The sequence below is a fragment of the Camelus ferus genome, chromosome 14 (assembly GCF_009834535.1).
Source record: "Camelus ferus isolate YT-003-E chromosome 14, BCGSAC_Cfer_1.0, whole genome shotgun sequence".
Classification (NCBI taxonomy): domain Eukaryota; kingdom Metazoa; phylum Chordata; class Mammalia; order Artiodactyla; family Camelidae; genus Camelus; species Camelus ferus.
Genome location: NC_045709.1, coordinates 13,520,024 through 13,533,701, shown reverse-complemented (window position 1 = coordinate 13,533,701; position 13,678 = coordinate 13,520,024). Strand labels below are relative to the sequence as shown.

The 13,678-nt window shown below is 37.7% G+C and overlaps 1 protein-coding gene across 4 annotated transcripts in view; it reads right to left on the bottom strand.

Annotated features, from left to right (window-relative positions):
* The window catches only part of TRPC4 (transient receptor potential cation channel subfamily C member 4), a 170,706-nt gene that overhangs the window by 108,589 nt on the left and 48,439 nt on the right, over nucleotides 1-13,678 (bottom strand). For all 4 annotated transcript variants that reach the window (XM_032496268.1, XM_032496266.1, XM_032496267.1 and 1 more), the window contains one exon: nucleotides 12,106-12,510. In XM_032496268.1, the coding sequence (XP_032352159.1) occupies nucleotides 12,106-12,483 (378 nt within the window). In that variant the 5' untranslated portion in view covers nucleotides 12,484-12,510. The remainder of the gene's footprint in view (nucleotides 1-12,105; nucleotides 12,511-13,678) is intronic.

The following is a 13,678-nucleotide window of genomic DNA, read 5'->3' as shown; positions in this document are numbered from 1 at the left end:
AGATTCGCAACCCTCCTAACCATTGTGCGGGTGTTTAGGATGCCTGGCCTCAGAGATTTCATCACGAGAATTCAACAAGTTTGCCCCCAGTGGTCTGCATCAGCCTATCTGGAACCGAATCATGACAACATAGAATCGTGATTCCAATGTGAATCTCTAGACAGATCAAATTAGCATAGTTGGTTCTGAAATAAGTGAATGATGATGATGATGATAACAACACTACATCAAAGGTAAATACACTAGGCACTCACTGTACACAAAGTATTTCAAATTTCCAGTTCTCACAGTAATTGTGAGAGGCAGCCATTCCCGCTTTTTTGTTTCAAGTTAACAATCACCATTGGGTCATGCCAGTAGTAAGGGATGGAGATACGACTTGAATTCCTGTCTGTCTGATTCCAAATCTGATCCTTTTCCAACAGGAAACAGTTTCTGTTATGCAAAACTAAGCCTTAACACATTTATTTACATTTATATTTTCCCCTTGTTCTACGCAATGCTTAAGGCTGGAATGAAAGTAATGTTTATGATAAATACTTTTATTTGATTCTCGACCCCAAAAAGTGAACTTTAATCCTGGCTCAAGAATGAATAATCTCAGTAATCTTTGGCAAGTTTCCTAAATTTCTCTAAATTTCACTTTCTTCATACTTGTGATGGTTCCAGGAGTCTGTGTGTGTGTGTGTGTGTGTGTGTGTGTTGTGGCAAAGGTGGGGGGATATGGGATCAGTATGTATGATATCAAAATGCTCTCTGATTTCACAAAGTTAAACCTGAGTCTTTGCTTTTTTTGGTTGAGAGAACCAGGCAGCCTAGGCCAGGGTTAAGTAGCACATGGTATAGTAAAGTAAAAGTCGTCTAAAGCAGGAGTCACAACACATGGTTTAATCTACCTGCAAGTAAGGCATTAGATCGAGGCTGAAAAGCACTTGAAGTGTACTTTTCAGAGTATAGTGAAGTGCAGGCTGAAAAGCCCTCGACATGCACTTTCCTAAATATACTTGAAATACACTTTCCTCAGGCTGGTAGTTTAAGGTCAAAAGAATCAAAAGCTCCTCAGATAATAAAAAAAAAGATTAATGGGCTCTAATATTCTAGGGTAAAGTATACAAGAGAAAAATGAACTAGCAACATTTAACATACACGTAATTGATCAATAAAATTTTTAAAAATCTTGAGCATTTCATTGATAAAGCTCATAGTTATATGTGTGCAAAGCGAAAACATTTCAAACCGATTCTATTTGGGGTGGAGAGAACAGTATCATACCATTGTGCACCAAAAAAGCCTTCTAAAATGTCAACATATTACACTTTCCCAAATCCACCGAATATTTTTTAGACACGTTTATCGTTTCACAGAAACACTATAATAATGGTCTCTTTCTTTTTTTTTTTTTAATAATCTTAAATTTCTTCAATTTTGGGGTCTTGTATAATCTAATGTGGATAATTCTGAGATGTTTAACACTGTGCCCCTCCTCCCACAACAATAGAGATGTAAATACAATTGGAAATTCAATCTTGTATAGAGAACAAAATGGATGAGGACACCTATTCTCTATTACTACTTTTATTTATCTCGAAGCTGCAATTGATTGCTAGATTTAGTTCCCTGAGGTCAAGGACTATTTTGTGATCACATTTTAGCAATATTTTGGTCACAGTAGGAGGCCAAGAAAATTTTAAAGACAGTAGATAAAGGGGAGAAATTGAGACAGGAACAGGGCAGGGCACAGCCATTCAAGGAATGCTGCAGCAATTAACATCAAAATGGTGGAAGATTCAACCTCCAGGAGGCCTTGAGGCTCAAGACGTGAGAGATTTGACTTCTAGCAGATCTTGAGCTTCATTATACACCCATTGTAACCCGTTTGCATGGTGAATAACATGCCCATAGGCACCAGGGCAGTCCCAAGGCTAGCCGCAAAAGGTCAAAGAGTGGGAAATGGCTAACTTCGGGAATCCCAGCCCCTTTCCCAGACTAGTTAGACTGGTCCTTCCACTTAGTTGCATATGAAGCTACCAAAGCCCATAAAAATGGGCAACACTGCCCCTCACAGCCTCTCTCTCTCTCCCCATCCCCCGCTCCGCACCCCCCCCCAACCCAGCCGTTCGGAGACGGCCCGCACTCTGTCTATGGAGTGTGTACCTACATTTACTCTAATCTGAGCACCCAATTCCCACACCTCGTGGCCTTTCTCTTGCCTTTCAATGGATCTCTCTGAATAAATTTACCTTTACTCAACTGTGGCTCGCTCTTGAATTCTTTCCTGCGCAAAGCCAAGGACCCACGCTTGGCGGGGCACGTCCCAGGGGCTCAACCGAAGCCTGGGACACGGCCCTCCTCACACCCCACATCCATTTTTCCTGCATCAAAATGAAGAAATACATGATTCCTTTACTGATCTTTGCTCACCCAAACCATTCTCCCAGCCTCCCTGTCTGTCTCTTCATCTTGAGTTTTCCTTGCTGCTTTGCTCCAGTGGAGCTGAAGCAGGTGCGGAAGTCATGATTCTGTACCAAGAATAGTATAGTGATTCTACACTGCTGGGTCTGTCAGTGTAGATAATGACATACATACCCAGTTTCTCCAAGATAAATGTTTCTGTACATAAATATACATAGATGTATAGACACATACAGATTGAGACACATATTTCTCTCTGATTTAAAAATAATATATGTTCATTGCAGAGATTTTAGAAAAGACAGAAAAGCACAAAAAGGAACAGCATACCCTTTATCCCAATATCCAGAGATAACTCATGTTAATGTTCTGCTACGTATTTGTGGCTGGCCGGCAAGATGGCATCCAGTCGCCTTCACCGCCTGGTACTCATGCCCTTGTGTAAATAGCCTCCTTCCATACTGACTCAGGCTGATCTGTGTGAGCATCAAAATCATTTGAAAGGAAAAGAAAAGGAATAATTCTATATTGCTCATGCTTAGCACAAATAATAAACACTGTATGGGTGATAGTTTCAGATAGACTTTAGAATCTCTTCCAAGCCTAAGATACTGTGGATGATTTTAAGAAAAGCAGTCCCATTTTCCATTATTCTTATTGTGAAACAGTGTGAGTGCCTGCATAAATGTGTGCACATGTGTGTATGTATATGTGTGTGTATCTGTGTATGTATATGTGGGTGCCTCTCGGTATCTGTGGGCAATTGGTTCCAGGACCCTAGATCTGGATCCCCAAATCTGAGAATGCTCAAGTCTTTTATATATAATGGTGTAGTATTTGCATATAACCTACACACATCCCCCATATACTTTAAATCTTCTCTAGATAACTTGTAATATCTAATACAATGTAAATACTATGTAAATAGTTGTGAATACAATATAAATGCTATGTAAAAAGTTGCCAGCACAAGGCAAATTTAAGTTTTGCTTTTGGGAACTTTCTGGAATTTTTAAAATATTTCCCTCTGTCACTGGTTGAATCCAAGAGTGCAGAACCTACAGAGAGGGAGGGTACACACACACACACACACACACACACACACTTCCTGGTATTGCGAGATTTGCACAGGAGGGGAAAGTGATACCTATTTACATACTGTTGGTACAAGGTGTACAGGATATGATGGTAGTAAAGAAGAGAGGTATTTAATTGGGTCAGGGTTTCATAATTTGGGTCACGCATAAATAGGAAAAGGATTTGTGTTCTCTGAAAAATAACCTCCTCCAGTCTAGGAGGTAGGGTCTGTCTCTGCAGAGTCTCAGCCATCGGGTCCTCTCTTAGTCCCTTCACCTCCGTGTCAGACCCACCCACGGGACAATATGAAGTGCACATTGGTTGACATGTAATCACCTCCCGCTTCCCAGCAGTTTCTCAGCCTCTAGTGTTTCCTCATTACTGCTAATTGTTGCCTACAACAATCTAGGACATCAGATAGCCAGTTTTGCTAAATGAGTCATTTGAAAGCACTAGAGATTTGCTCAGCAGCCTCTGGCTAAAGGAATTTTCAGGATAATTTGGAGAAGTCAAGGACCTGAAGAAATCTTTCTATGCTGTTTCAGGACCAAGTTCTTGCTCCTAGGAGGCGGCAGTTCTGAAGGGCTGAGATTGCTGGACATCTGATGGACAAAGTAGCCAGGCAGTTTGGCAAAAGAAGAGTTAAGTCCATGAAAACAGAGAAACCTACATTCAAATCTCTCTAGGGCAAGTAACTCAATTTCTCTGAGCTTCAATTTCCTTGTCTAGAATGGTTCAGGGTAACTGGGAGGAATCCATTAAATAAATGTGGAAATATACACTGGACAGTCAAAAAGAAAGTTTGAGTATACCCTACTGCCGCACTCATGCATTTAATCCTCATTAAAGCCCTATTATTTAGTAACTGCTTCCACATCTGTTAAACAAAGATTCTAAGGCTTTTTTGAAGGTCAGCAAGAACGCAGTCTGCAATTGTTAGTGGCATCCACACGGGTTGCCAGAGGGGAGAGAGCAGTTTAAGTCCTCAGTTACTGATGATGACTTTGGGTAAGTTGACTTTAAAAAAATAGCAATAATAAAGACTGTTACGAGGTTTAAATGAGATAACAGCATAGAATGGTCTTGCGAGAATACGTGGCACATTGGAAAGCTCAATAATCATAAATAATTTTTTTACCTTTGCCTACAACCACGAAGGTAAAATGTAGTAGGAATTTACAGTGTACCTCAACCTATTAATTTTTCAAGTTGGGTATTGTTTTTGAGGAAAATTATTCAATATACCACTAGTTGAGGATTCTCTGATATTCTGGACAGTGGAAAACACGTAAAATCTAAATAAATGCATAATTATTTCTAATTTATACTTTACACTCACCATGATATTATTGCATTAAAAATTCACATTTTTACTTGATGATGCTGGTATTGCCTGACAATTAAGCCTGTGTCTCCAAATCAAACAAATCTAAATACTTTCTCTGGGAGATTCCAGAAACTAAGAAGTGTTGCAATTAGGTTACACGCGTGAGGGGGTGAGGATTCTGCAAAGTTAAACCCACTCCACTCACCCAGCATGGTCTCCTTTAAGGGTAGAGATATTATGCATCCATTAGGTAAATCTGTAATTATGAATTTTTCTTTCCCTCCAAAAACCATCCACTCCTTCTGGGTGAATTTGAGCATTCTCTAAGAAGGCTGTATTCTATAAATCGACTCTTACCTGCTCAAAACACACAGTTTGGAATTATTGTCAAGAGTTTCCAACACACGATTCAAACATTGGAGACTTGACATTGAGATATCTAGAAATGACTTGATTCAGAAAATTATTTCATCAAGAATAAATTGTGATGAAATTGACAGCACGTCTTTTTTCTAAGTGCTTGAAAAATTGGTTCTTGAAAAGACCATTTAAAATTCTACATAACTTCAGTCCTCATTTTCTTGTGCTTCAGATATTCAAGCAATAAAAACTTTACTCATTTTGCATCTAATCAGAGTACAAGTAAATATGAGGTTGAAAGGGCATTCTGAGAACAGTTCTGAGACATTGTAATCACAACATGTCTTTTTAAAATTCCCAATTATATTAACACCTTATCCATTCAATTAATTACAACTGTTAAGTGGCATCTCAATATTCCTCAATGATTAATTTTTTAATTATTACAGTGAATGAAGTTCAATTAATATATTGCCTACTGAGACATCAGGTTATAGTTTTAGATTTAATCACAACATTTATGGTGGATTGGGGGGATTTAATAAAAATGACCCCCCCAAAAGCTTTTCACCAAAGCTCACATTTGAAAGATGAGTTTTCCTCTTTCTTATTTTAACATACACTCACTCCTCATAGCAGCATCCAGCACTTCACAAAGCATTTGCTTGAGGACCCTTTAGACTCTTCCATGTACAGATGCATTTTTAATTAAATTGAATTTAATAAGTGTAGAATGCTCAGACAGCATCAAAGTGGGGGGGGGGTCTGCAGGTAATGAGCTTTCTTAATGCTCATCACATTGGTGTGTTAACTGTCTAATCTTTAAAACAACCTGGTGAGCAGGGACGATAAACCCCCTCTTACTTATGAGAAAGTCAAGGCTCAAAAGGCTTAAATAAGTTGTCTGAGATTATAAAATAGCATTTATATCTCTCGACTCTTTTCACTATTTCTCACTCCTTCCTTGTCCACAAACAGAGAATAAGAGCCCTGTCTCGTATTTTCTTACTGTGGGATGGAAATGCCTCAGTGCTTACTTACTGCTTTGCTTCAGATTGTTTTTTGTTCCTTTCTCTTTTCACTTGAGTTTCAGAAAGCGCTAAAAGCCTTCTGCTCTTGTGGGTTCCAAACATTTTTAATAATGATGATGATGATTTTTACCTTCATAATAAGTGTGATACACTGAGAGCAAAGAGCAAGAGAACATGGTCCAGAAGGATTACTTCTCTATAATTTACTGGTCTTCAAGAAGAATACAATGTCAACGTGTATTATTTTATGAGTCAGAATGACCAGTTAGCTGAAGCCACTTTATCTTATTAACAGTGTAGCATAGCCCATCTTTTAAAAATTCTTCCATGTAAGGCAGAATTATTCAGATCTCTCATGACTGCCATTTGCCAGCTGATTAAACACAATCTATGCCCTATGTCGTAATAGCCTTAAAAATCCCTGCTGTGGAAAAATAAGACTCGACTGAATTTTCAGAGTACTTGCTAATAAAAATACTTTATACTGGTTACTACTTTACTTTATAAAGATCATATTTAGGGATCATTTTCAGCCTTTTCATTTTTTTAAAATTATGTTTTTATTGAAATGTAGTTGATTTATAATGTTAGTTTCAGGCGTACAGCAAAGTGATTCAATTACATATATACATACATCTATCTACATATATTTTCAGATTCTTTTCCATTATAATATATTACAAGAAGTCGAGTATAGTTCTCTGTGCTATATATATATATATATATATATATATATATATATATGATTATACATTTATTTAGTTTCACTTACTATCGATATCAAGGATCTAATAAAGATAAATAGGAAGGTGTAACCCCCATTGGTTAACCACCAAGGAAGTTAACATGTTTTCATTCTGCAAGGGGCAGCTCTAAAGCTTAGAGCATATTGGCTGTCTTGACATACAGTGTCACTGAAGAGGGACCATATGAATTTCATGGGACTGTAGAAGGTACATTACGTGTGAAGCCCAAAGAGGAAAATCAAAGAAATGCAGGAGATAAAAGCAAACTTTTGCTCTGCCCAGTAGCCAGGGGTATATTTATTAGCATCCATATCAACTGAAAAAATGTTCCTTAATTTTAGTCAGCAAGGTGTATTTTGGGTTGGAGATATATTTGCATTAACCTGCTAATGCCAACCTCCTATTTCTCTCTTTGATTTTCTGATCACTTCATAAAAGTGATAGGTACTGTTTCTAAAGCCACAAATTGTGTTAGCACATCTATAGAAATTAGTATTTTTTAAAAAAATTTCCTATGTGCACTGAGATGGAAACAAAAAAAGGTAAACTGAATTAAATTCTCCTTCGCTCTCTCTAAGCAGGGTTTCTATTTCTAATGATTGCATTTTTCAAATGAAAAGGAAGTCATGCTCTCGAGAAGGAAAGTTGGCCAGTGCTTACTCAGCTCCTTCTTTTCAGCCTTCTGTTGTTTTATTTGTATATTTGTTTGTCAACAGGAAGACAGAGATCATGGCATAATATAGTAATAACCGTATATGATGTTGTTATTACATGTTATCCTATAAAACACTTTTACAAAATTTTACCACCACCAGACTTTAAGAAGCAAGCAAATTAATTCTCTGATTCCAATTAATAGCCAAGAAAACCAAGGCTCAGAGAGACTCAGAGACTTGTCAGCACTTCTGCTACTCAGCTCTGCTCTTCCCTGGCATTTCAGGGCTTCTAATGACTTAGTATTAATTGAGCAACTACATGATAAATGGCATCATGGTATTCAAGATAGAGACATAGCCTAGATATGCAGCCCTGGAGGCTCTTTTAAATGTATCTAGCTCATATTGTAAATTAGGATAATTAACTAATCCTTTAAATGATCCCTGTTCCAATGGGTGCAATGGCTAATGCTGGACAGCATGGTGGTCATCTTTTGTGACTCCTGTGTTTTAACAAGCCCTCCCAGTAATTCTGATGATGCTGAAGACTAAGTACCACTGTCTAAATGAAGAGAGAAAAAGAAAATTCTGTTTCTGGTAAACATTTACTGGAGCCGCTAAAAAGCTGAAATTGAATCTGGCCTTAGAAGACATCAAAGAGAAAGGTCTTCTAGAAATAATTAAAAGTCAAGGAACCCATCAACTGACTGAAAAGTGGGGCTAAGAAGTCACTCTCAGTTATTCTCTGTAGAGAAAGAAGGTACTAAGGTTAAAGAAAAGTTCAAGTCATCGGAGAATATCAGAAGAGTGATCCTAGCAAGGGAGCCGTCCCAGTACGAATACGTAATGTCCTGTCATCCTGCCGAGTGTGGAGCACGGAGGCTGTGTCTACTGCAGGACAGAAATCAATTATTACTCTTCCCACTCTTTACAGTAAAAATGAAAATAAAACACTAAGAACTTGATGCCCTGATTTATGAAGATCTACATTAAATATGGAAGGGAGTAGTTAATGATCTATGCCCATCTGTGTATCTGGCAAAACCTAAATATCTTGATTAGAGGCTGTGTTGAGAAAATAACATAGACATTTAAACAGTATACGTGGGAAAGGAGAGACAATCAATGTCACAGTGACAGGAGGACAGGTGATATTATGTGCATCAATGTCCTCCCTACTGTCTGTGTATCAATCCCAGACCCCTTTCTTAAGTCCAAAATTTCTAATTATCTCCTACATGTCAATTTCAACAAAAATCAAAACCTAAGTATATCCAAGTGGGTCCCACAAACCTTTCTGAGACTCTTGATCTCAGTTAATGGAATGAGCTTTCCCAGAGATAAACCCTTAAACATTCTTCCTCCTTCTTGGCCTTTCTCCTGCTCTCCTGACACCCTCTACACAGTAATATTTTGCATTTACCGAGTCCACTTAATTCAAGTTCATAATTAGCCAAGGATTTATTTCTCTTTTTCCTTTTCCATTGTGATCACCTTTATTCATATCCCCAAGATATTTTTCCCAACTCTCTTCACAACTAGACCTTCAGACTCTAGAAAACAGGAATAATGTCTCTTTCCCAGTGCTCAGCTAACGCCCGGCACAGTAAGCGTGTGCCAACTGTAAATTGCTCCCAGGCGAATGTACTGGATTAACGTGCAGATTAATCTGAAGTCTCATAGCCCCCAGGATTTCAGGATGCCAGCACACATTGCAGCTTCTTCCAGAGAAAGAAATGAATATGTGACAGATTTGTAAAAGAAGAATATATTTCCAGATCCACATTCATCACATTTTAAGTCCTAAGTGTTCCAATCATGAGATTTGTATGCTTTTTTTTTTTAATATTAGATCCTTTTTTTTGACTCATTTTAAGACAAGCTATGTTTATTTTGTCCACTTGGATATTATTGTGTTCAAGTTTTAACCACTGGCTTCAATACTCTCAACACGATGAATAGTAATGTGTTCTAGAGCCTTGAGGGTTGCCCATGAGAGTGGAAATTAGGTAAATTATAATAACACACAAAATAACTTTCAACAATCATGAGTATCATCTAAGGAATTACACTTTTTGAGAGAAAAATATCCTGTCAAGAACTTACTTGCTACCTACAAGACACTGGTTTATGGAAACTGCTATTCCACAAGATGGTGGCCATACTTAGGAGATGCATAATCTAAGTAAATCACAGATAAACAGCCAAGCTCTCGTGGGGTTTGCCTGCCCTCCTCCCACCCAACCCCTGAGGCCATCTTTTGCACACTACACTGTAGAAGTGTCATGCTGTAACAACCTCACTGTCATTGTTCAAGACACCATGGACTTTGAGGTAGACTGGATTTTCTCTTTCCAAATTATAAAGTTTGAAGAAAAAGATACAATTCTTTTTGTTTGTTTATTCTCAGTACCTTCGCTGAAAAGGAATTCCAGAATGTGCGAATAGGAAAGAAAAATTCTTGGCTTACAAACTGATACAAGAGAAACCTTCCAGAAACACATGGCCTGGGATATTTCAGACTCCTGGCAGATTGCAAACCTTTACTGCCTTTTATTAATACTCAGGGTTCAAATCAAGTGCCTCTAAGGAGCCAGGACCTACTTGTCAGACTAGAATTTAGCTCAGAAGTTGAACATCTTCCAACAAACCCTCTCATAATAGCAGATATCTTCTCCAGACACCGAATTACTTTGGCTGGCACAAATGTCATTGACTAAAGAGACACTGAAATGTTTGGTCAATATTCTCTAGAAAATAGAATTAAGAAGGTTATGTAGTAATAAACAGGAAAAACACAAATGGCCATTTTGTTCTAAAGACTTGTTGTGGTCTAAAATGATCCAGACCCACAGACATTAATACCTATCTTGTGGTGGTCTATAGAGACATAAAACAAGACGGTATACACTATAAAATCACTGTTATTAAAAAATGCAAGTACTTCAAGACATGATCATGGAAGAAACTTCCAAATCACAAGGTGACTGAGAGAGTAGCACCTGAACTTACACAGATAAAAACAGACTTCTACTCTTTCCTGTCTAAGTGTCTTTGCATTTCTCCAGTGGTGAAAAACTTGGATGTAACATAACAAATATGTTCAGAAATTCCATTACCTGTCCATCCCTGTCGAGGGTTTGTACAAGTTTTGGAAGGATAAATGAAACAAATTTTTCTATTGGTAAAGTTTTACCAGTATGTTGAGAAGGTAATCCACAAACAACTGGCTGTGAAACAAACAAGAAAAAGCCAGGAAAACAACAAGCAATGAAATAGGGTTCTTGTGGAGTGTTGTTTTATCAAAGCTTGGGGGTCCGGTAAGGAAAAGGGGGTGCATGGTGGGGAGACATAAGAATGGGCCATAGAACGCGGGCTTCTGGGGAGGAGTTTTCAGGAGATGTGCAGCCAAGAAGTTCTCTTACTAATGGCGAGGAGTCTGCTGAAAGTCCTCCAGTAAAGCAAAGACAGTAGGAGCTACAGCAGAGCTCGTCTTCAAAGACTGCAACGTCTCCTAAGAGCCTATCATTTGCAGAGAACTGTTGGCACATTAACAAACAGAACAGAAGTTGCTAGAGCTGTAATGGCACAGATTTGTATAAGATTTTACTTTAAAAGGCAGATTTTGAGCCACTGCAGTACATGCAGTGTCTCTGCAATTAGTCAATTAGACTTGAAACAGGGAAGGAAGAGTTCAGTGTGAAAGGATAAAGGATCGAATAGACAATTCAGATACAGGGCAGTAAGAAAGAGAAGGAACTAGACAGACAAAATAGATGCCTCATTCATTTCTGTCTATGACATAGCCACTTCCTTGTTGGTTTAAAAAAAAAGAAGCAGGGAGAAAACAGGAATAAAAACCACATTGTATTTATAATTGTGTGCCATTTTAGTTTATTTTCTACTGATGACATTAAGATAAAGTGACATTTTGCCATCAGTGGACTTGATATAGTTAAGCCTGCGGTCAGAGTTCAGTTATTTTCTAGTAATCTTTTTAGATTTTTTTTTAAAAAAAATATAAGTCTCAATTTAAAAGAATTTAATGGGGTTTGCTAAAGAACCATATCAAAATTAGATGTACAATTCGCTTTTGCAGTAAGAGGCAGAATTCCTGAACAGGCAATCAGGTTAAACAGGAAAATAGCAAAATATTGTAGAATATCAAAAAACGAAGAAGAGAAAAAACACCCACCCATACATAGGAAGCCCCGAACCTTGTATCTTGACTCTCACGTAGAAATGTCTCCAGTGTACGGGAAGCCAACATAGGTGACTTTGTTTTGCTTTAGTTCTCACTGAAGTCTGACTTGCCAGGGTGGGAGGGGCAGGTGGTGGTGACTGCTGGAGAGTATAAACTGGGGACTTAACGGTACTCTTCTGTCTTAACGGTTCTGATTGCAGGTTTTCTGTTTCTTAAAATTTGGGGAGAATCTGAGCATCCGCAGAAACTTTCTGCAAGCAAAAGAAACTAAAAACAGTAGTTTTGCACGTACCTGTTTTTCTCCGCTGGGCTTTTTGTGGTTCAGGAGCAGCTCCACAGCTCCGACGACTTCTTTCCTGATGGCGTGTAACAGAGCATCCCCGACGTAGACGTTAAAACTTAAGAGCAGTTCAATGAGCTCCAAGTTCTCATTTTCGATTGCGATGAGGAGAGCAGTTCTTCCAAGAGGATCAATGCAATTAATGTTGATTTTAAAATAGATTTCAGCTTCCTCGAGGGATTTCTTGACACTTGCATAGTCTCCCTTTTCCACCGCGTTTAAGTAGGCTTTCTCCGATGGTGAGAGTTCCGACTCTGCTCGGACTATCCTGAGGGGGATGCGGTCTCTGTAGGGGGCATTAACATTTCTCTTGTAATAGAACTGGGCCATGTCTCATGCCATGCTATTTCTTTGTCCCTGAAAGTGCAAACAAAAACCAAAAAAACACAAGGATTAGGGTTAGCACTTTTTTTTAAACGATGACTCATCACACTTAACGATGATGCCAATAACAGCGATGGAACCATAATTATTAAGTACTAAGAGTTATTTTCCCTTTAAACAATGGAAGTAGGCCATAATTACTCGGTTATTTAGAATCACAGGGTACAAAGATCTTATCTAAGGGGAATAAACAAAGGCTAGTATTTGGCAAGCTATTTTTAAAAGTTACTTTCAAAGTGACATTTGTCAGAGGATGCACCTGTAATTTTTAAAGATTATTTTCAAAACTTATCATAAATACATGTAGTTTTTAGCAGAGGACCTTGAAAATCAAAGGCTGTCTTTGACGTCCCCAAACTGGACCAGTGATATTCGAGTATGTCATTCACTGTCAATTTTGCTCATCATGGAGATGCTGTTGAGATGACGGAATATCACTGAGTTGGCAAAACGCTTTTCATTTGTCATGCATTCTGTTCATAATCTTTGTAAGTATTGATGTTAAAGTTTATGTGAATTAATGATATTAATATCAATAAAACACCATACTGAGCCTGGCAGGCATAATTTTATTTTTTTCCTTTTGTAAGTAAATTCACTGAGGAAAAAAGAATGTGTACTGATGGTATTAATTATTAAGAGGAATCTAGGCAATTCAATTTCCAAAGGAAGAATTTTAGAAAAAGACTACCTATATAGAGAGTTTATTATGAAAATGCTATTTTCTTAATTCTATGACCTCTCTATCATGAAACAATAAGCCACAAGGCAGGAATATTTTTGTTGTGAAATGGATTATTATTTTGAAGTTACAGTAGACACACAACTGAAGATGAGGAAATTATTTAATAAGAGATAATAATAAATAAGAGATTGTCGTCTTGAAAGAGATTAATTAACAGTCTCACATCGCTAGAAGTCATATTGATTTGGTAATCATCTTAGTGATACAGATTTAGTGAAAAATGTAATATGTTTTGAATATCATTTCTTTACTGCTGTTAGTTCCTGATTTCTTACTTCCGGTCTGAACTATTTTATTATTCTCTGTCATTTATATTCAACTCACATGTTTATTTACATATATTTACTACATCAAATTAAAATGAATGGGGCATTCAAGGTAACTGAACATGCATAT